At 43.4% G+C, this 23997-nt stretch overlaps 1 protein-coding gene across 5 annotated transcripts; it reads right to left on the reverse strand.

Annotated features, from left to right (window-relative positions):
* Window positions 1-1778: 1778 nt before the first annotated feature.
* Window positions 1779-23225, reverse strand: LOC115177436 (myelin-associated glycoprotein). Of its 5 annotated transcripts, XM_029738191.1 has the most exons (13): window positions 23064-23225; window positions 14574-14708; window positions 13350-13492; window positions 13005-13080; window positions 10570-10938; window positions 9964-10260; window positions 9249-9506; window positions 7173-7433; window positions 6734-7036; window positions 6348-6447; window positions 5571-5673; window positions 5127-5180; window positions 4261-4422 (listed from the first exon to the last, which is right to left on the reverse strand). In XM_029738191.1, the coding sequence occupies exons 4-13, from the start codon at window positions 13048-13050 to the stop codon at window positions 4261-4263; spliced, it is 1953 nt and encodes a 650-aa protein (XP_029594051.1). In that variant the 5' UTR covers window positions 13051-13080; window positions 13350-13492; window positions 14574-14708; window positions 23064-23225. The 5 variants fall into 5 exon arrangements, with proteins under 5 accessions (XP_029594059.1, XP_029594051.1, XP_029594069.1 ...); XM_029738199.1 differs by lacking the exons at window positions 14574-14708; window positions 23064-23225 and having other exon boundaries at window positions 1779-4422; XM_029738209.1 differs by lacking the exons at window positions 5127-5180; window positions 14574-14708; window positions 23064-23225.
* Between the last annotated feature and the right edge of the window lie 772 nt (window positions 23226-23997).

A 23997-nucleotide genomic window follows, 5' to 3' on the forward strand; every position in this document is an offset into this window, starting at 1 on the left:
TTCCCCTCAGGAGACTGAAAAGATTTGGCATGGGTCCTCAGATCCTCAAAAAGTTATACAGCTGCACCATCAAGAGCATCTTAACTGGTTGCATCACTGCCTGGTAGGGCCACTGCTTGGCCTCCGACCACAAGGCACTACAGAGGGTAGTGCGAACGGCCAAGTACATCATTGGGGCAAAGCATCCTGCCATCCAGGACCTCTATACCAGGCAGTATCAGAGGAAGGCCCTAAAAATTGACACCCTAGTCATAGACTGTTCTCTCTGCTACCGCACGGCAAGCGGTACCGGAGTGCCAAGTCTAGGTCCAAGAGGCTTTTAAAAAGCTACTACTCTCTGCTTATAATCTATGCATAGTCACTTTAATAACTCTACCTACATGTACATATTACCTCGACTAACCAGTGCCCCCGCACATTGACACTGTACTGGTACCCCCTGCATATAGCCTCGCTATTGTTATTTTACTGCTGCTCTTTAATTAGTTGTTACACTTATTTCTTATTTTTGTAGGTATTTTTCTTAAAACTGCGCTTTTGGTTAAGGACTTGTAAGCATTTCACTGTAAGGTCGCATGTGACAACTGATGATTGATTTGATTTGAACAAAGTACTTAGTAAAGGGTCTGAATGTACATTAAATATTTGTTTTCTTATTTTTATACATTTCCCAAAATTTCTAAAAACCTGTTTTTGTTTCGTCAGTATGGGGTATAGTGTGTAGACTGATAAAAAATATTATTTTATACATTTTAGAATAAGGCTGTAATGTACAAAATGTGGAAAAAGTCAAGGGGTCTGAATACTTTCCGAATGCACTGTATAGGTTGTTTATACTCAATTTATGCAGACTTTAATAAACTATAGTTTTATAAAATCACCTCTTTATAAAACACATCGTTTCATGATTCGGACTAGGCCCCTTAGTTCCAGTGAAGGGAAATCTTGAGGCTACAGCATACAATGACATTCTAGACGATTCTGTGCTTCCTTCTTTGTGGCAACAGTTTGTGGAAGGCCCTTTCCTGTTTCAGCATGACAATGCCCCCGTGCACAAAGCGAGGTCCATACAGAAATGATTTGTTGAGATCGGTGTGGAAGAACTTTACTGGCCAGCACAGAGCCCTGACCCTCAACCCCATCGAACACCTTTGGGATGAATTGGAACGCCGACTGTGAAACAGGCCGAATCGCCCAACATCAGTGCCCGTGGCTGAATGGAAACAACCCCCGCAGCAATGTGCCAACATCTAGTAAAAAGCCTTCCCAGAAGTGGAGGTTGTTGTGGAGTCTGTTACAGCAGAAAAAGGGGGACCAACTCATTATTAATGCCCATAATTTTGGAATGAGACGTTCGATGAGCAGGTGTCCACTTACTTTTGGTCATGTAGTGTATGTCAGTTACCACATTTCCATCCACAATGTTTATGCTGGTAAAGTCAACCTCTTTTTCAGAATAATCTCTCAGGATTTATGCACCAAAAAAAATCTATTATAACCGAATTGTGTAGTATTTTATGTAAAAGCACAAGTTACAAGTTTTTATCTTCAACTATGTTGCAAATATTATCAAGTGAAATGGTTTAAAATAAAGCTTTGTGAGATGTAGCAACTGCAAACAATGAGGTGTGGTGTGGGGGGAATAACTGTTACATACTGTATCAATAAAGTAATACTAATGCATGGAGATACAGAATGTATTCAGGGTGTATTTTCCATACTGTTTTGGGTACGACAGAACAGATAAACTATATAGATAACAAACTGAACTAGTCACATTCTCTGTTGTTTACTTTTTTTATTTGTTGTTTGGAACCAAAGAAAGATGGCTTTGCTTGAGGTGGGACAGACTTGTAAAATAAAGAGAATGATCAAACGTCATCATAGAGCTCTTATTGTCATTAAGTAATAACAGTGCTAATTTGCAGAAGGATTGCAGAATTCTGATCGGAATTATTGTGTCAAAGATATAAAAAAAATCCTCACAATAATAATAATGAATACCACAAAGTAAAGAAAGTACAAATCTGCTTTACAACACACTATGTGACAAACAAATTAGATAAGACATGAACAACGCTTCTCCATTTTGTTCCCAGGTTCAGAAAGAAATAAACCCCCCATGAGGCGCTCAAGAGAACTGACGACAGTAAGTGTTACTAATCGGATGTCCATATTGGCATGTCTCAATGTTGGGTAACACATCTTGAACGCTCTGCCATTAGGTCTAGTGACTTAACCATGTCAGAACAATTACATAAAATATGTTATTAACAGTCATAACAGCTGACATAAGCTTGACACTGTCATGGCACAAATATTTGCTTCAGTCAGCTTATTGGCTTAGCATACCGCTAGCCAACTAATTTACATAAATACCAATTTGTGTCATGACAGTGTAAAGGGTTGTCAGTATTTTGACATCAGTTTTCATGACCGAAAATGACATGTGTTATGTTATGACAGCGTTATGTCACCCTTATGACAGAGAAGTCAATTAAAGTGTTACCGAACATGTATCCGACTTGCCTGTGTAAACCATTGTTGTAGTGAGCATGTACATACCGTAGTGTATTTACACATATGGCTGACAGCATAATAGTCATGCAGGGTATTTATTTACATAATGTATACTGGTATCCTTTTACCCATCCATATGCAGCGTATTAATATTGTATTAACAGTCATTGTTATCTAGTGTTGCCATTAGTGAGCTTACATTACATTACATGAGTTGATAAAGTATATTTGAATAGCACAACCAACTGGTATAACAACTTCATTGTTGTGCCACTCAAATGACTCATCTGATACAACCCTATAGGATTAGGCATCGATTTCACACTTCACAACCTTTGAAGAAGACATTTTGTGGGAAGCGGTCTCAGGTAAAGTGATCTTTTGAAACAGCCACAGTGATCAGTGTTCGCTGATCTTTCAGCACTGTTTACATACACACACACACACATTGTCTCAACGAGATACATTTTGGCCTGCTGTGCGAGTGTTACAGTTGAGTATTGTATGCCAGATTGATCCAAAAATGGATTCTAACCTATTGGTTCCCATTTAAGGATAAGTTAACACTTCCCCTTAGCAAAACAGAAATTGTCCAAAAATACTAGTAATTAAATCATTGGCAACGGCATAAATAGAACATTCTGTGTTACCCCGGCATATTTCCTCAAGAGCAAAACACAATGCAATAAGTGCTTATAATGCATAAAAACTAAAAAATCAGGCCACTTCTTGCACAAACAGAACCTTGTGTTCGAGGCTCGACAAACCTCTAAGAGTATCCATCTTCTCTCTTTATATAAAATCAAAGAAATATTTATTTCTCATCATCATCAAAAGCCACGGAGTCACAGCACACATCACTATTGAACTATATGTGGGAACAGAATATGTGAGATGAAGATGACTGGCTTCATTTGGATGTGTATCAGGCCTGACGTTTGTTGAACACTGGTCAGTGTTGACAACCACTGGATCAGGAAGAGAGAAGAGATCCCTCATTTCCTCCAGATCCAGGGTCACAAATAGAGATTAAGAAAAGAAAAAGCACAAAACACACCCCTTTCCCTGACACTTCGACTGGCAGCGGACACAGTGGAGAAGAACTATAACGGACAGATCTAGAACAGGAGCAGGTACAAGTTAGCCTGATATCCAAACTGATTGCGTTGCGTTTCACAGGAAAACCGGTGAGCGCAGCGTTCAATCTGGTTTAACCAGGCTAGCTATGAGTATGATATAGGGTGACATACAGAAGGGGAGCCCCAGAAAAGCAATGCCAACAATTAATGGTGTAGAGATGGAAATAGCAACATTGAATCTAGATGATACAGTACAGTACAGTAACTAACACATTGCACCTGTTGTGAGGGAATTGTTTGACTATGAACAGTAGAGTAAGAGCTGGGAGACCGACAGATGCTGATAATACAAAGATCTTTTTACATTGTCCACTGGGCCGTGTTCTGACCCTGCAAGTAGCTACCAGCAGTCCTGGGTGGCGAGATGTGACTGGGGCTCCCCCTGGAGGCCGGGGGGTCGACTAACAGGGACGTCATTTGAGATGATTCAGGGATGGGCGGAGACGATGGGGGTTCTTGGTGTGATGGTGATGGTTGGTGATGGTGTCTACGGGGGAGGGGGGAAGACGTTTGAAGAGGGGGCGAATGACGTGAGGAGGGGGGCGACAATATGGCTGCCACTGTGTCCCGCGGTGACGATGGATCAGGGAAGGATCGCGATTCATTTGGCCTTGATCTCGGTGTAGTCGCTGCCGTCATCCCCCCTCCCTGAGGCTCCCCCATCCCTGGAGCGCCCCCCCAGAAACTGCAGGGCGGCGTAGTTCAGCTCTTGCCTCTCCAGGTCTGCCATAGAGCCCACAGGTTGATAATCCCCGTCTTCTCCCTGTTGAAGGTACGGAAAGAGAGAAGGCCCATTAAGAATCACAGGTTATATCAGCACAGTTCCACCAATGCCATTGACACCTCAGAACATTCAGAGTATAAAGGGATAACATGACAGACATTGAGAGAGGAGAAAGGAGGGTTAGTAGTTATTAGTGAGCAGAGGCATAAAACAAGGAGATTGAGGCGGTTTAGCATATCCTGTTAGTATCGAGGCAGCCGTGCAACAGTAGTCGTGGAAATCAAAGGCAATACAGCACATGGAAGCTGATCTCAGACAGCAGACGACTGTGGGCCAGATCTGGTTGTTTTGTGACACATACAATGTGGCTCAGTTCTGGCACCACAATGAGTCATATGGCCCAGATCTGGTCCGAATGTAGGAGATGCGAACTGGGGGAGGGTTGGCACTTTGCGTATGGGCCATCTCTGGTTTGAGTTATGTGGCTCTAACAACTTCCCAGAGTTACTTTTGGTCTGAATGTGGGCCACATTGCCAGGCAAGGTCTGGACATTTCATGCTACAGATCCACTTCAGGATCGTAACACCAAGTGGTTAACTGAATAAAATGGTAAGTCGTAATATTGTAGATTAGGGCCGAATTTGGGCCATCGTATAATTTTGCTGTCTGGGATGTGTGAGGGATGCTGTCTACCACTGAGACTTGGAGTTGGGATTGGGGCTGGGTTGTTTAGGAACCTTACCGTGCTCTCCTCTAGAATGGAGTTAAACTTTGAGCCCAGAAGCTCTGTCTTAAGCTGTGCAAGAGTAAGGGAAGAGAAAACAGAGACAGAAGAACGCAGAGAAGCGATGAAGCAGAAAACAGTGGTTTGGAAAGGCTATGGTCGCAGCTACACCAGTGGAACTGTGATAGATAGCTATAGTGGTACTGGGATTCTCAGGCCAGGCCAGTAGTTGGCTGGGGAAGTTTACATGTTCTCTTTAACATAAGAGGTCATATAGGTTTTTTATTATTAGTGAGTATCTCCACGGAATGAACCTTACTTTACATCAAAAATAGGACATGAATTGAATGGGTATAGTATAGTTTCAGTATCAGCAACGGGTAAGCTATCATTCTCCCGTTTAAGACAGATCTGAGAATGGCCATTATCATCATTATAGTCATCATCATCAACATGTCTCACCACTTTCTTCCTCAAACATTGTTTGTCCTTCTTGACTGTGCTGTAGTACAAGGCTGGGTTCTCCAGTTTAGAGACCAGGTCCTGCCCAGGGTTGCCATTCTCTCTGGGGGGTGGAGTCACAAGATCAGACTCGGTCTCATGGCCACTAACTAACTCAGGGCGACACTCCAAGCCTGGGCATCCATTTTAAAACAAGGGCCTGTTTCCCAACGTAGTTAATAATCTACAGGCCTATGGTTCATGGTTGTGGTCGACGTTCATGGTTGTGGTTATTGTTTCATGGGTTTAGTTGCGGTTGAGCCGACACCCTCTCTGGGAGCGACTTTCAGTAAAAGCTTTTGTCGGAATGTGATGTATTGGTATAATGCTGAAGCACCTTAGTTAAGTAGGCTACCGTGGCTGTATTTTTAGCATAGCAGGTCAAGGGTACAAAGCAGTATCAAAGCAGGGTATTGAGCCTGCAAACTATAGGCTACGGTTAGTCTGGCTTGCTAACCCCACTCCACCAGGCAGCCATTTTGGATCTCCATCTCAGAGTATTTCAGGAATAGGACTAGGGATGGCAAATGAATTGAACTCGCTCTGGCGTTAGCATAACTTATGACTATGATTCTCAAGTCCGTTCATCGATCAATCATTCACTCATGAATACACAGAGGTGTTTTAGAATGGATGGCTAGGCTGAAGTGTTTCCTTATCGTCAATTCAAACAGGATATGACCTGTACCTGTAACTCGCATTGACCCCTGTCACAGTTAGTGAAGGGTGGATACTCACTTCTTGTTGTTATGGCCCACATATCTCACTGCTGCGATGATGAAGGCGATGACAGCCACTCCACCGATGGTGCCAACGATCACTGCCATCATGTACTTCTCTAACATCGGACAAGAACATCATATTGAAGACAATGTAGAAACATAAAATACTGTTTAGCTAGGTCATAGTACTATAACGTATTTACATTCAAGATAATGCCATATCAAGCCAATGGGGTAGCCAGTTTATGCTCTTACTTTTACAGTCAATCTAGATATTATATAAAGGTACTACACTTCTGATTTCAGTTCAATATCTCATGTATGCTTGGCTATACAACATATAGCATTTTAATTGTATGCATTTTTTTGTGTTTAACGATAAACCTGAACTTCTGTACTCACTCTCCTGCTGTAACTCCAGATGAAAGCTCTCCGACCCGTACATGTTGCTAATGCTGCAGTGCACATTGACAGCACCGTTGCCCAAGCGCTCACCCTTCTCCCGTAGTTTTATCATGCCCGTGGACGTGTGGCCGTCCGTGTGCGTGTAGTAGTTGTAGCGGCCGTCCGTGTCGTTGATGGTGATGTTCTTGTCGGGGAGGTAGAACTCGATGACGGGCTCAGGGTTACCCGTAGCCATGCAAACACACTGGACTCCCTCCCTCACCACCGTGCACTTGGACTCGTCCAGAAGGACAGGGGCGTCTGAAAAGAGGGTGGAGGTAGGGGTATGACTGACATGTAGAGTGGGATGGCATGGTGTAGCGTGGTGTAATGTAGGTGGTACAATACAATATGATACCATATGTTATGATACCACATGACATGATGACCCACTCACATTCCACAGTGATGTTGAGGGAGCTGCTGGCTCGTCCGTGTTCGTTCTCTGCCAGGCAGCGGTACTGTCCGTCTCCCTGAGGGGTGAGCTCCAGAAGCTCCAGCACAGACACCTCTTCGGCCGTGATGGTGCCCACCAGCTCCCCGTCCTTCAGCCAGGTGAGGGTGGGCGCGGGATTGCCTTGGGTGCTACATTGCAGGGAGATGGAGGAACCTTCCAAAATGGTCAGGGAGCCGTTTACCACTGGCTCACTGGGAGGGTCTGCAAGGAAGATAGGGAGGGGATGAAAGGTAGAGTTATATGAGGAGAAAGAAAGGAGTTAACATGTTTTACTGTGTATAAACAAGAGCAAGAAGCTATGGGCCAGGTTTATCACATGACTAATATGTCGTTATATATATTGCGCGTCACTTCTTCACAGGAGAGGCATTTGACTGCAAACATTAAATTGTTTTCATCAAAATAAGTTTTGGGGCAAAAATGCCTTCTGGATCATGTGAACTTTCATGTGCCTTAATAACAAAAGTGTATGCCATCTGTAAATATGAATACAATTGTTAAATTACAAGCCTAGTAGGTTTAGCCACAGAAAAAGTCAGGAACCTTCCCACTAGCCATGATTGGCTAAGATAATGGACGGGCTGGACAGGCTGAGATAATGGATGGGCTGGACATGCCGAGAGATGAGTTCGGATTGGTCTGCCATGTAGCATGCTTCTGTCTATAATGAGCTGCTCAGTATGTCTAGGTAATCCTTTCTTACGCAGATTTTTTTTGGAAAGATAGTTTTCAACTTTCTGGAGGGCCGAGTTTTGAAATCAGTGAATTCCCGGTGGAAGCAGAGTATGATAGCTAAGGAGATGGAGAAAATTCAAGCGTTTGATAGCAAATGCGGAGGGAGTCGAAAAGAAAACACAGAAGTCTGTTGTCTAAAACACCTGTCTCTGGATTACATCTTCAAAACTAAGGGCAACCATGTCATCCGTGACAGAAAGGGAGAAGCGTTCATCCATGTACTGTATACATGTAAAAGAGTATAGCTAGCTACATTTTCAGATATTATAAATTTCTAATTTTGTCAGAAAGTCGTTTTCATTGCAAGTTAAAGCGTACTGTTAGCTGTGTAGTAATATTATTTGTATCTCAGAGCAATTTGCTAGTTTAGCTACCTGTAGATTCATGCAGGGTACTAATGCTACGAGTTGGGATAATGTTTCATTGTTTAGCTAGCTAGCTAGTTATCTACATGTCTGAACAAAAGACTCCACTATGCAAGTAACCATTTCACTGTACAGTTTACACCTTCTGTATCCTGTGCATGTGACAAATAAACATTGATTTGATTTGATATAGTGTGTGTTTACCAGAGACTGTAATGTGAAGAACAGCATGAACTGCACCAAAGTCAGATATAACGTTAGTCCAACGAGACAGTGTCCAAGTTCTAAAATTCTCTGGTAGAATGCCCTGCTTTTATTTTGTCACACTCATAACCGTAAGCAATTAGCTTGCCGTTAACTTGTAAATAATGATTGTGTTGTGAGTTTATTTTCCTGGAATAATTCATTGATAACTGTTTACAGACATGTTGATAGACCAGCCTTTAGTCTTGAAATCTTGTTTAGTACATGACCATACTCACTGTTTAGCACAATGCCTCATGTGAATCCTTAAAGAGATGGGTGGGGCTATGTCTTAAGAGGGTGTGAACAATGCTTAATGGGTGTAGACAAAGAAGAGCTCTCCAGTAGGTCTACCAAAACATTTTAGTGTCATTTTCTTAAAAGTGGGGTCACAAGTTTATCAACTTTCAAAGCAGAATTACTTTCCCATTGTTCCTCAACTGTAGTGTCTGATATACTATTTTCTAGCTCTGAGTCTTTACTTTTATCCAATGTAAAAAACACAATTTCAAATTTTACTAAATAAGACCGAACCAAGTCGGTCGGTCACATATGTCACTGCAAATGACATAAACTAAAATGTCAGCTTGGTTGACATACTGTATAACTACAGTGGTTAAATGTAACTATTTTTGATTATTCCAGAAACACCATGTTGCACAATAACACTTACACAAGACGGCCAGGTACATGGATGTGTTCATGACGCCGTAGCCATTATCCCCCACGCAGGTGTAGAAGCCCTCCTGAGAGGGGGTTAAGTCCTCCAGGGAGAGCGAAGCGTTGGAAGCCGTGTCCCACAGCAGCTCCTGGTCCCCAAACAGCCAGGAGATCCTGGGAGGAGGGTTACTGTCCACCTCGCAGTTCAGTGTTACCGAGCTGCCCTCCATCACCTCCATGGACCCGTTCACCCACACCGAGCGAGGGGCATCTGGGGTGAGAGGAAGGGGAAGGTGGGGTTAGACTTGTAAAAGTGACAAGTGTATAACCTGGTTAAACCCGACCCAACACTGCACTCATCATTGTTTCAAAGAAAAACAAAAGGTGAAACATAGAAAAACAGATTTGAATGTCAGGCGAACATACCCAATGCGTACCATGTCACAATCATGCAATATATTTCTAAATCAAGTTACTATCCTTCTACTTTAGATGTAGAATAATGGATGACTGTAGATATTGACAATGGTTCTACAATGTGTATATCAGAAATATGTGTAACACTGCTAATTTACATTTGGCTTAGTCGGCAAGATTAGTTTTTCTATATTAATATAATCCCCCACATTACATAATGTGTCCCCTGTTGTGTCCCAATGACACACTTCTTACAGAATTTGAGGATTCAAAGCTACAGGTTCGGTGACAACAGTCAGTTGGTCACTTACACTTGACATCCAGAGAGATGAGTCTCTCGTAGACCAGGGTGGTGTTGGGGTAGTAGACCCTGCAGCCCAGCAGCTGACCGTTGTGTATGGGCCTGGGGGTGAAGATGAGCGTGCTGGACAGCACGGCTGTGTTGCTCTCTTCCACGTAGCCTGCGGTATACTCAGTTTCAGGCAGGTAATCTGTGTGCATCCATTGGATCTCTGGGCGAGTCTCTGGACAGTTGTCTGGAGCATAGCACGTCAACTTCAGATTCTCGTCAGCGACTATCTTCTCCGGGATGTCAATGTTGGGCTGGTCTGGGGGACAGAGAGGCCATAAGCGTACGAGTGAAGATTCACCAGTTCACAATATTTACCAATTCTCATTAAAACTATAATAATTATAATCCCAGCTAGGGCAATCCTAGCCTGGTCCCAGACATATTTGGGCTTGCCAACTCCTACTGTCATTGTCATGCCTTGTCATGCCAAACAGTGTCCACAGTCGTTGGCAAGACAGCACAAACAGATATGGTACCAGGCAAGGGCAATCCAGCCCATAAATGTGACACATTCAACTGTAAACAATTGTAAACATAACCTCTCAGGGTCTCTCAGCAGGCTTACCCAGCACCTTGAGCTCAGAGAAATCTGGGTAGGTGTAGATGTTGGCACCGCCCAGGTCGGCACGGAAGTAGTACCTCCCTGAGTGCTCTGTACCTATATTACTGATAAGCAGGGTGCAGTTTCTCTGTTGCAGGTCCCCAATGAGCTTGGTACGCCCTTTGTAACTTTCATGTACGATTTCTGTGCGCGTCTTGATCACCACAGGAGGGAAGAGCTGGGGGTAGGGCTGACCAAAGTACCAGATGCCGTGGGTGCCGCGGTTCGTCAGGATACCGGACGGGTACATGAATGTGCAGGGGATGACCACGCAGGAGTTGGTCATGGCCGAGATGTCCCTGGGTATCCATACGTTCCACTGGCCACTGACATCTGAGGGATGGAAGGAAGGATATGGGTCGAAGATTGGAAATGGGAATATTGAGAGCGAAACTGTATACTGTATCAATGAACAATCAATCTATAATACATCTACAGTTTCAAATGGAATCACTGAGAAAAGATGAACAGATAGAGAGAACAGAGGGCGATATCATGATGTTCTCCCTGGTTGAGATGGTAAGAGCAGAGACCCTATGTGGAGGAACCATATGGCACCACTGGCACCACTGTTTAAGTGAGGGACAAGGTTGAGTCAAGCCAGCCATCAGAAAGCACTGGAACATTAGTCTGATTCCCTGCTGCCATGTGTGCCAGGATCCTATGTCTACTCTGTACCCTTTTGTTTTAGTGCTGTTTGCTGTAAGTTTGACACACTCTAAAAGGCAACTGGGTCAATGCAGTAAAACCACCAAATCAGTTTTACAGTGCATTTGCATACAGTTGAGTCATTAAAACTAGTTTTTCAACCACTCCACAAATTTCTTGTTAACAAACAATAGTTTTGGCAAGTCGGTTAGGACATTTACTGTGTTCATGACACAAGTAATTTTTACAACAATTGTATACAGACAGATTATTTCACTTATAATTCACTGTATCACAATTCCAGTGGGTCAGAAGTTTACATACACTAAGTTGACTGTGCCTTTAAACAGCTTGGAAAATTCCAGAAAAGGATGTCATGGCTTTAGAAGCTTCTGATAGGCTAACTGACATCATTTGAGTCAATTGGAGGTGTACCTGTGGATGTATTTCAAGGCCTACCTTCAAACTCAGTGCCTCTTTGCTTGACATCATGGGAAAATCAAAAGAAATCAGCGAAGACCTCAGAAAAAAATTGTAGACCTTCACAAGTCTGGTTCATACTTGGGAGCAATTTCCAAATGCCTGAAGGAACCACGTTCATCTGTACAAACAATAGTACGCGAGTATAAACACTATGGGACCAGGCAGTCGTCACACAGCTCAGAAAGGAGACGCGTTCTGTCTCATAGAGATGAACGTACTTTGGTGCGAAAAGTGCAAATCAATCCCAGAACAACAGCAAAGGACCTTGTGAAGATGCTGGAGGAAACAGGTACAAAAGTATCTATATCCACAGTAAAACAAGTTCTATATCGTCATAACCTGAAAGGCAGCTCAGCAAGGAAGAAGCCACTGCTCCAAAACCACCATAAAAAAGCCATACTATGGTTTGCAACTGCACATGGAGATAAAGATCGTACTTTTTGGAGAAATGTCCTCTGGTCTGATGAATCAAAAATAGAACTGTTTGGCCATAATGACCATCGTTATGTTTGGAAGAAAAAGGGGGAGGCTTGCAAGCTGAAGAACACCCTCCCAACTGTGAAGCATGGGGGTGGCAGCATCATGTTGTGGGGTGCTTTCCTGCAGGAGGGACTGGTGCACTTCACAAAATAGATGGAAAATGATGTGGATATATTGAAGCAACATCTCAAGACATCAGTCAGGAAGTTAAAGCTTGGTCGCAAATGGGTCTTCCAAATGGACAATGACCCCAAGCATACTTCCAAAGTTGTGGCAAAATGGCTTAAGGACAACAAAGTCAAGGTATTGGAGTGGCCATCACAAAGCCCTGACCTCAATCCTATAGAAATGTGTGGGCAGAACTGAAAAAGCGTGTGCGAACAATGAGGCCTACAACCTGATTCAGTTACACCAGCTCTGTCAGGAGGAATGGGCCAAAATTCACCCAACTTATTGTGGGAAGCTTGTGGAAGGCTACCCGAAATGTTTGAACCAAGTTAAACAATTTAAAGGCAATGCTACCAAATACTAATTGGGTGTATGTAAACTTCTGACCCAGTGGGAATGTGATGAAAGAAATAAAAGCTGAAATAAATAATTCTCTACTATTATTCTGACATTTCACATTCTTAAAATAAAGTCAACCTCCGACTTCAACTGTATCTAGATTACTTCATTTCTAGTATTACATCTGTAGTCTTAAAACTAATTTCCCCAGTCTGAGTTATTGTGGTGTAATTGAGTAGTTATTCACACTGAATAGGGAATGACAAACATAAGAGTTTTACCTTTGATGATTAGCAACACTGGTAGAAGCAGCTCCAAACACCACATGGTGTCTATTTAACCCTGAACCGGAGACCTCTGCAACAGACATCGGACTTCAATTACGCAGCCACAACTTCACACTTTACCATTCTGTTCTGGACCAATGGAGCCCAATGCTATGTGATATATATTGAATATGCCAATATAGTGACATATAACTAATGTCAGTAGTGGTGACATAACTGCAATGGTTAAATTATATTTTTTATATATATATTCTAATGAACCTATGTTGCTTTTATCTCAGGTAACAACGACAAAAGTCAATATGATTGTGTGTAAAAATAGACATTACTGACTATTACCTTGAATTGCTCAATGGGCGAAAAGTAGCCAAGACAGAAAATGTCTGATTCCTCAGCTTGGTGGTCGTAGTAGTAGTAGTAATGTTCACTAGAGGGCGCCCAATCACATCCAGGCACCTCAACAGCCCTCTCCCTTATCTTCTCTGTAAAAAAAACAAAAAAAAAACACACACACAACAATTGACATCAGCATCAGGCGATGACATCAGCCCTGCTGCCTGAGACAGACTCTTCAGGTTCTTCACAGGCACTGGCACATAGACATGGTGACGCACACTCTCTCTTTCTCCCTCGCGCTCTCTCTCAGACGGCACCTGTTCGGGCGACGTAGTGTGAGTGCTAGTAAAGTCACTCATTAGGCTATTCATACGTAAGTCCCAGGTCTTCGACAGACAGTCACTGTTGGGCCCTGTTCAGAACCATGACTCACTACCCTAGTCCCTAGGCCCCTATCCACTACATTACACCATGGCATCAACCATAATCATTTGGTCCGTTGGTTGTTTGGACCATTTAGTCTGTATCTACCAGTCTGTATCTCCCCCTGTATGTCATCCATGATGCTATGGAGGCAAAGACTTGTCTTTAGCCTCCCTCCGAGCAGCCGGCGGCTGCAGATGGTGGGCCTAAGAGTGGATTGTGTTGGAGAGCTCCATGATTAACACATCACTATGTCCCCAGACAGTCTATAGGCTGATAAGCTGTGTTCCTACGGAAAATAAGGGCAAATTCTGTTGGTTTTATGCAGTTTGGCAACAACAGGGAGAGGTTATTCTGGGCTGAGGCACACGAACATCCCGTTCTCAAACAAGCGATTGTACGCACACAAAGAGCACGCTCGTGCGTATTTCCAAACTGTGTCATAACACTTATACACACACACACATTTGAAAACCAAAGTAAAATGTACGGTCCACATACAGATCACTTATAAAGTTGACTTGAACCCCTTTAAACCAAACCATGAGGCTCTAGGTTATGGCAATCATAGCCAATGCCCTTAAAATATTTCTAAAACATTGCGTCAAGCTGTACCATCTGCATTAGACAAAACCCCAAGAGAGGGACTGTGTCTGAGCTGAGAGTCAACACATCAGCCATGTCAGGAGGAACAGAATAGCCCGGAGAGCAGGGCACTGACACCACCAGCAACAACAACGAGAGCCATTGATTGGCAGACAAACGGCCAGCACAGAGACCAGCCATAGACCACTTGCCTCATACCAGCTTCAGCACCAGGCTCCGGCTCCCTCTCGGTTCCTTCCCTCGGTTCTGTCGGTTCTACGTTCTCCCCGAGCGTGTGGTTCCCTTGTGGGTCTCCAAAGGTTGAAAAATCCTGTCTGTCGGGTTCTATGGATTCTAGGACAGGGGACGAGGAGAGAAAGAGGGACAGAGGCAGAGAGAGAGAGAGAAAGAGAGGGAAAGAGGGGAAGAGAGACTGTGTGAGCTGCAGGCTGTTGTGAATGTGTGTGGTGGGTAGTTTTGAATATGAATTCAAACATTTCTTTGCCTTTTCCTAGGCCCACTCCACGCATTCCTCTCCTCTATCGCCCTCTCTGCTATTGCCTGTCTCTCTGTCTCAGACCATGGACCAGGCTTTTGACTCTCACAACCAGGTCAAATTAACCCTGCTAGCATTAGATAACTTCCCTGCTAGGACCTACTGTATCCACAAAGAGCCAGTGACCTCAGGGTGAGTGGAAGTTGAGTCATAATATCACTATGACTAGTGAGTATGACTAGATAAGTATGGCTGGGTTTATACCCATACAGATGACAATATTCTCAATTTTCCAAACAGTTCCATTGGAATCATACATCCCCACAGTTAGAGGCTTTAGTTATTGTACGGTGCCCACGTTGACTACCGTTTGCAACCAAAATGAGGAAATATTTAAAAAACTAAGCCAAAAGATGCAAACCTGAGATTCTGATCTAGAAACGAACAACAATGGTTCTTATTTTATTACAACAAAAAAAACAAGAATTTTGGTGTTGTAAAATGTTTTGAGCATTCCCTTGGACTCACCACACACACACACACACACACACACACACACACACACACACACACACACACACACACACACACACACACACACACACACACACACACACACACACACACACACACACACACACACACACACACACACACCAAATATTTTCCTGCATAAGGTATGTTTGTGGATGTGGGATGACAACATGGTCCAGCAAGCAACTAGAAGGACCCCCACCTTTACATATCAATGCAACAAAGAATACTTCTATTTCATGGTGGAACGGTTATTACAGTGAGTCACTGTCTCCATAAGCCATTAAGTCATAGGCCAAATGATGACATCCACCAAGCCAAGGATGTTTTCAAGGGAATCCCTACACAAACACACTTGAGGATGGGCTGAGTAGGCCTGGGTGGGGGAAGGTTGGTAGAGTCAGAGTGAATACCTCATTCACAGACTGGAGTCTGTACAAACGAATGTGCAGCATGCCACAGCCCCCTACACACATGAGGCACACGGCGTGCCAACACACTTCGCACTGTGGCCCTTACGGCAACACAACAGCTATGTGACCTTCCTCCCCGCCTCCTCCTCTCTCCTTCCCCCATCCCCTCATCCTCCTCCACTCGCTTTCGTTCCATTGGGACAAAGCAGTGTTTCCCTGCGCCATGGTCATTGTGTGTGTGTGTGTGTGCCTGTGTGTGTGTATGTACGTGTCCACTTGGGGGAGGTTTCCTCCTAAGTCATGTCAAACATTTACAGAGCTGAGAGTGTACAGTCGTGGCCAAAAGTTTTGAGAATGACACAAATATTAATTTCCACAAAGTTTGCTGCTTCAGTGTCTTTAGATATTTTTGTCAGATGTTACTATGGAATACTGAAGTATAATTACAAGCATTTCATAAGTGTCAAAGGCTTTTATTGACAATTACATGAAGTTGATGCAAAGAGTCAATATTTGCAGTGTTGACCCTTCTTTTTCAAGACCTCTGCAATCCGCCCCGGCATGCTGTCAATTAACTTCTGGGCCACATCCTGACTGATGGCAGCCCATTCTTGCATAATCATTGCTTGGAGTTTGTCAGAATTTGTGGGTTTTTGTTTGTCCACACGCCTCTTGAGGATTGACCACAAGTTCTCAATGGGATTAAGGTCTGGGGAGTTTCCTGGCCATGGACCCAAAATATCGATGCTTTGTTCCCCGAGCCATTTAGTTATCACTTTTGTCTTATGGCAAGGTGCTCCATCATGCTGGAAAAGGCATTGTTTGTCACCAAACTGTTCCTGGATGGTTGGGAGAAGTTGCTCTCGGAGGATTTGTTGGTAACATTCTTTATTCATGGCTGTGTTCTTAGGCAAAATTGTGAGTAAGCCCACTCCCTTGGCTGAGAAGCAACCCCACACATGAATGGTGTCAGGATGCTTTACTGTTGGCATGACACAGGACTGATGGTAGCGCTCACCTTGTCTTCTCCGGACAAGCTTTTTTCCGGATGCCCCAAACAATCGGAAAGGGGATTCATCAGAGAAAATGACTTTACCCCAGTCCTCAGCAGTCCAATCCCTGTACCTTTTGCAGAATATCAGTCTGTCCCTGATGTTTTTCCTGGAGAGAAGTGGCTTCTTTGCTGCCCTTCTTGACACCAGGCCATCCTCCAAAAGTCTTCGCCACACTGTGCGTGCAGATGCACTCACACCTGCCTGCTGCCATTCCTGAGCAAGCTCTGTACTGGTGGTGCCCCGATCCCGCAGCTGAATCAACTTTAGGAGACGGTCCTGGCGCTTGCTGGACTTTCTTGGGCGCCCTGAAGCCTTCTTCACAACAATTGAACCGCTCTCCTTGAAGTTCTTGATGATCCGATAAATGGTTGATTTAGGTGCAATCTTACTGGCAGCAATATCCTTGCCTGTGAAGCCCTTTCTGTGCATTGCAATGATGACGGCATGTGTTTCCTTGCAGGTAACCATGGTTGACAGAGGAATAACAATGATTCTAAGCACCACCCTCCTTTTGAAGCTTCCAGTCTGTTATTCGAACTCAATCAGCATGACAGAGTGATCTCCAGCCTTGTCCTCGTCAACACTCACACCTGTGTTAACAAGAGAATCACTGACATGATGTCAGCTGGTCCTTTGGTGGCAGGGCTGAAATGCATTGGAAATGTTTTTTGAGGATTCAATTAATTTGCATGGCAAAGACGGACTTTGCAATTAATTGCAATTCATCTGATCACTCTTCATAACATTCTGGAGTATATACAAATTGCCATCATACAAAATGAGGTAGCAGACTTTGTGAAAATGTATATTTGTGTCATTCTCAAAACATTTGGCCACGACTGTATGCATGCTCATCTGCTAATCTGTCCACTATCGCATTGTCAGTGTTAGCAATGTTGGCACAGCAACATTTCCAAACTGCTATACTTTAGTTAATGGTAAAGAGAAAGAGAGAAAAATAACACCTTGATGAAATATTTTTAGAAAGTTGTTTCTTACTCATGATTGTTGGTTTCTGTGTGTTATACAGTAATAACAACATTACACTGCTACAGGTCACAGTTCTGTATTGTGATAAATACCGTAGGTGAAATGTACACACTAAGGTCATCCACACTAAATGACCTTAGTGTGGACCTTCACTCTTGAAACATTCACATTGTAAAAATGACTGCAACACAAATTCCCCTTTAGGAGTCTATGGGAGAATTTCAATTGGTTTTGCTCGCCTCCTGCATCCTCTCCTCTGTCCAGGGAATCTGGAAACAAATGTGCTTGTATGAAATGAGACTCCCCTTCTCCACTTGCGCGTCATCAGGCAAATGACGTTTCTAGGGGTGGAATCCCCAAATAAATGTGTAAAGTGATAAAAACCAAATGTAGCTAGTTGTGCAAGACATTTTAAAGGTAAAAGGTTAAGTAGTGTATCGTTTTTAAATGTGTGCATACTTTTCTCCTTCGAGAAAACAACAGCTGATTCAAAGGGGGTGTGGCGGACGTTAAAACCCTTCCGTGCTAGCCGCCGTTGGGATGCTCTTGTGCGTCCTCTGATTAAATAATCGAGGAGAGGAGGACACTTCTTCATTCGCCAACTAACGAATTGACGCTCTCCTCCCCCACTTATCGGTTTCCGGGTTACGGAGGAGAGGAGGACGGAGGAGTCGAGGAGAGGGCGTACTTTTCATAAATTGAGAATCTCCCTAGGCGTACACTCCACCACTCCTCCTGTTCTTCATGGTGTTTCACATAGCCTGTGGGAGGTGCATTATCCCAGCGCCAACACATTAGTTAATAGGCAGAATAATCACAGGCATCCTTATCCCTATTATTTCATTCTAACAATTATTCTTCAAAGAGAAAATCATAGTGTACACTGCATATGGCCTAGTGTAGGCTATTTCCATGATGTCTAGTGCAACAATGAGACTATTGACACAGAATCAGTAAGGCCGAAACAGGCCATGACACCTTGCCATATTATCATGACTCATATTCCATATTCCAAATGATCAACCAATAACAAATGGCCCCACTGTCCTCAAGAGAAGGAGCCAGCTCAGCCAAGATAATTTGTATTCTTAATATCATATACTGTATGTATGTGAAGCTCGCTGGTGGCTCATATGAATAAAGGAAACACTGTGTGCGGAACACTGCCCATTGTGAGGCAGAAACTGGAGGAATTTTCCGGAACAGGCCAGCTCACAGCTTGCGTTGCTGTTCGCCTGTGACGTGCACTGGTCCACAAGCTCTGGCCCCCACTAAAATAATCCAAAGAGCAGATGGTCTTAAAGCACACCCGCTCCCCCCTCCCATACACACAGCACTCGTAGCTGCCTGTGAGAAGCCCACCCCTCCACCATCACTCCACATGACACAGTCTGTGTGAGGTAGAGTACTGCTTATAAGGCCACAATTACAAACTGTAAAATGATGACAAAATGTAGGTGTGACATGTACAGTGCCTGTACAGTATCTATGTGTGCATGTACAGTACCAGTCAAAAGTTTGGACACACCTACTCATTCAAGGGTTTTTCTTTATTTTTACTATTTTCTACTTGTAAAATAATAGTGAAGACATCAAACATATGAAATAACACATATGGAATCATGTAGTAACCAAAAAAGTGTTAAACAAATCAAAATCTATTTTATATTTGAGAATCTTCAAAGTACCAACCCCTTGCCTTGATGACAGCTTTGCACATTCTTGGTATTCTCTCAACCAGCTTCATGAGGTCTCCTGGAATGCATTTCAATTAACAGGTGTGCCGTGTTAAAAGTTAATTTGTGGAATTTCTTTCCTACTTAATGCGTTTGAGCCAATCAGTTGTGTTGTGACAAGGTAAGGGTGGTATATAGAAGATAGCCCTATTTGGTAAAAGACCAAGTCCATATTATGGCAAGAACAGCTCAAATAAGCAAAGAGAAACAACAGTCCATCATTACTTTAAAACATGAAGGTCAGTCAATCCGGAACATTTAAAGAACTTTGAACGTTTCTTCAAGTGCGGTCGCAAAAACCATCAAACGCTATGATGAAACTGGCTCTCATGAGGACTGCCACAGGAAAGGATGACCCAGAGTTACCTGTGCTGCAGAGGATAAGTTCATTAGAGTTACCAGCTTCAGAAATTGCAGCCCAAATAAATGCTTCACAGAGTTCAAGTAACAGACACATCTCAACTTCAACTGTTCAGAGGAGACTGTGTAAATCAGGCCTTCATGGTTTGAATTGATGCAAAGAAACCACTATTAAAGGACACCAACAAGAAGAAGAGACTTGTTTGGGACAAGAAACACGAGCAACGGACATTAGAACAGTGGAAATCTGTTGAATCTGATGAGTCCAAATTTGAGATTTTTGGTTCCAACCACTGTCTTTTTGTGAAGCTGGTTGAGAGAATGCCAAGATTGTGCAAAGCTGTCATCAAGGCAAAGGGTGGCTACTTTGAAGAATCTCAAATACAAAATAGATTTTGATTTGTTGACGCTTTTCTAGTTACTACAATATTTCCATATGTTATTTCATAGTGTTGATGTCTTCACTTTTATTCTACAATGTAGAAAATAGTAAAAATAGAGAAAACCCCCTGAGTAGGTGTGTCCAAACTTTTGACTGGTACTATATGTGTGTGTACGGCCCAGTACATCACTGGGGCCAAGTTTCCCAGGACCTCTATACCAGGCGGTGTCAGAGGAAGGCCCTAAAAACTGTCAAAGACTCCAACCATCCTACTCATAGACTGTTCTCTCTGCTCCCGCATTGCAAGCGGTACCGGAGCGCCAAGTCTAGGTCCAAGAGGCTTCTAAACAGCTTCTACCCCCAAGCCATAAGACTCCTGAACATCTAATCAAATGGCTACCCAGACTACTTGCATTGCCCCCCCCCCCCCCCCCACACACACCCACCCACTCTTTTTACGCTGCTGCTACTCTCTGTTATTATCGAAGCATGGTCACATTAATAACTTTACCTACATGTATATATTACCTCAATTACCTCGACTAACCGGTGCCCCCGCACATTGACTCTGTACCGGTACGCCCTGTATATAGCCCCATTACTGTTATTTTACTGCTGCTCTTAATTATTTGTTACTATTATTTCTTATTTGTGTAGGTATTTTTCTTCAAACTGCATTGTTGGTTAAGGGCTTGTAAGTAAGCATTTCACTGTTGTATTCGGCGCATGTGACAAATAACATTTGATTTGATTTGCATGCGGGGTTGTATTTTCTGAGTGCATTTGTGTGTGTGTGTGTGCACCTGCACGCATTCAAGAGTGCATTTCTGTGTGTCTATACTAATGTGTGTATCCTCTACCTGGCAGCCGTGTGTCTCTGGACCAGTATCCAGTAAAGTGCTGCCAAATGCAGTCCCAGCACAGTGGGCAGATGGTGAGCCACAGGCCTCCTCGCTCATTAGAGTGCTCTCTCTTCCGCCCTGCCCAGTAGGGGGCGACAAACAGAGCAGTCACCTGCATAGAACCACAGGCATGAGGCCAAGACCTACTGCGGAAAGATACGTATCGCCATTTTCAATTCTCCCCCAAACCTTCCCAATGTCCGAATCCCTTGCCTTCGCATAACCTTCCCACACTGGTAGTATTTCCTTTTGTACAACATATAGACTGAAGGAGTGTGTCGGTTAATACCATGTTCCTCACTCCTATAAAGTCTTTTTTCGCATCAGCGGTCACGCAGGAGAAGAGCCAAAGAAAGGACACATGGACATTATGGCACAATAAGCTCAAAACAGTCCGCCCAAATTTATATTTGGAATCTTCATCTGCTGTTGTATCTGCTTTCAGAATTCTAAGTTATTGTGGTGAGACACTGGCAAAAGGTCTGGTAAAAGCAGGAACTGTTCATTTCTGTGTGGTACTCGGAGGAAAATCTGTCCTGTGATTATTGCATGGCTTTCACTAGCCCCAACTCACGCAAATGCGCACGCACGCACGCACACACGCACACACACACACACACAAATGCAGATTCACACAAACTCACACAATACTCAATCACTAGATCACTCACTTGCTCATTTGCCACTTCACTTACCCACTCACCTTAGAATACATGTTGAAAGACGTATTTTCTATTTTTGTTTACTGCATATGAAAATCAAGAAGAGAAGCATTCTCGTTTCCCTCAATGTCTTACCAATTTCAAGTCATGCCGCCGAGTATTAAATGAAAAACAACTGAAATCCAGTACATTTGCTGTATCACTGTATTGATGAGGACACATTGAACCGTCATATAGACACTGCTCCTCATACATTCAATATTACTGTAGAAAAGCAAGAGTCATTCAAGTGTAACAACTCATCCAAAGTCAGCACCTAGACCGGTGGTTCCCAAACTTTTATGAACAGCGGCACACCTTCATGGGATAAACATTTCTATAGAACACCTAACATTTCCCTACTAATTTATTTAGTGGTAATGACCTCCATCTAATCTGATCCCTACTACAAATCTTCTATTTTCTGTGACAAATGTTTTTTTATAGATTAAATAGGGTTTATTTGAACTATTTTAATAGTTGGCATAGTTCCTTACTCATTATGATTCACTTGAGTGTAGGCTACCCCTTCAAGAGCGTCCAAGAATCCACGGCAGAAGTTTTTTTAAAATATGCTCAGGTAAAATATGTCTTTAGTTGTGAACGGTTTGAGCTAGAGAGGACCGGTTTTCTGCATTATAAAGGTTCAACCACGGACACAAAGCCATGGTCGGTTTGTTTCTATGCTGGAGGCTGTGGTACAGCTTAGCCTAATCAGACTTGCCTGTGCTAATCGTTCTTGCAGGCAAAGTAAAATTATACAAATTACTTTTCTCTTGATGAGAGGCCTGAGCACATTGGACTTGAAAAACAACGATAGAGGTGTAACCATGTGCCAATGCCGATATTGTATTAATGTATTGTCAATGTATTAGCTGAGCTCCCAAGTCAAAATTCCATGTGCATTCCACAGGTCAGGTCACCGTCACAAATATTCAGCACACCGGTTGAAAACCACTGACCTAGACATCTCTAACAAAAGGTATGACACACAGAGAGGCCAAGAAACACTGAATAACCAAGTCAATAGCTTCCATTAATCCGAGTAAATAATCTTGGCCATGAAACCAACTAACCTCCATGGACCAACTGACTTCAACTATCTCCATGAAAATGATATTGTCCAGAGCTTTTACTCACCTGTGCAGTCAGGTGAGTGTCACAGGCGTTTCTCTCCCTCTCTTGGGCTTATAGCCTCAGTGCCAACAAGCCTGTCCCCAACAACAAGCACATGTACTACTATACTCTAACCATCACGCCACCGCTCACGCTGCCATCAAGAGACCTCTCGCCCCTCTCTGTACCATGCCCCATCAAGAGGGGAGGAATAAACTGCCCTCCCTCCTTCTCTCCCATATGGAAATCAGTCTCCTCAGTGTACCAGCATTGTTCCGTGCCTTCGCCTCGAGGCCCAGCCATTCATAAATGCACACCCCGCACCGCCCTGGCAACAATGACCTCCACTGTTCCCACTCATCCCAACACATGTGGGTGAGGCTTTGAGCTCCAAGACCCTTTCCATCCAATACGGCCATTAGTTTAACATTGGATGGGTCTGAGCATATTCGTTTGTTTTGGATTGATGGAGTGCAATGTCCTTGTTTGAGGTCACTACTACGCCAAAGGGGGTGGAAGAACGGACGCTGGAGAAGGGGGACAAACAGGGTTAAGATAGAGATGGGAATTAAAATAGCAATGTCATTGTGTGGAAATGGTTGTTGTTTTGTGGTAGAAGACCTCTCAGAGGCTAATATAGTATATGCCACTCATGTCCATATGTAATCTATAGACCTTTTTGAACTATAGCTATGGTACTTGTAGCTGCCACCTAACCTGACCAATACAGGGCTTGACCAATACATTTTCCACCACAAATCTTCTAAACGGCTGGATATTGAGAATAATGAAAGTCACTAAACTTCTCCTGTGGCTGAACCATACTGAACAGGTTTTGAGGGCACAGTGAGGAGCATGTGACCTCAAACTGCATCACTTCCTTTGTGACCAGATCATAAACCATGAACGCATTGTCAAAAATTCCCTTACAGTTCTCAAGAGGCCCTATTCTTCCCTC

Source organism: Salmo trutta, chromosome 3 (assembly GCF_901001165.1).
Source record: "Salmo trutta chromosome 3, fSalTru1.1, whole genome shotgun sequence".
Taxonomy (NCBI): Eukaryota; Metazoa; Chordata; class Actinopteri; order Salmoniformes; family Salmonidae; genus Salmo; species Salmo trutta.

What these genes read in the sequence shown, in the direction of transcription:
- LOC115177436 (XM_029738199.1), bottom strand. Translation starts at nt 13,050, where the DNA reads ATGTGGTGTTTGGAGCTGCTTCTACCAGTGTTGCTAATCATCAAAG. An exon ending in CTCTGAGCTCAAGGTGCTGG is followed by an intron (nt 10,261 to 10,569) that starts GTAAGCCTGCTG and finishes TCTGTCCCCCAG; the next exon opens with ACCAGCCCAACATTGACATC. An exon ending in AATGTTTGAGGAAGAAAGTG is followed by an intron (nt 5,181 to 5,570) that starts GTGAGACATGTT and finishes ACTCTTGCACAG; the next exon opens with CTTAAGACAGAGCTTCTGGG.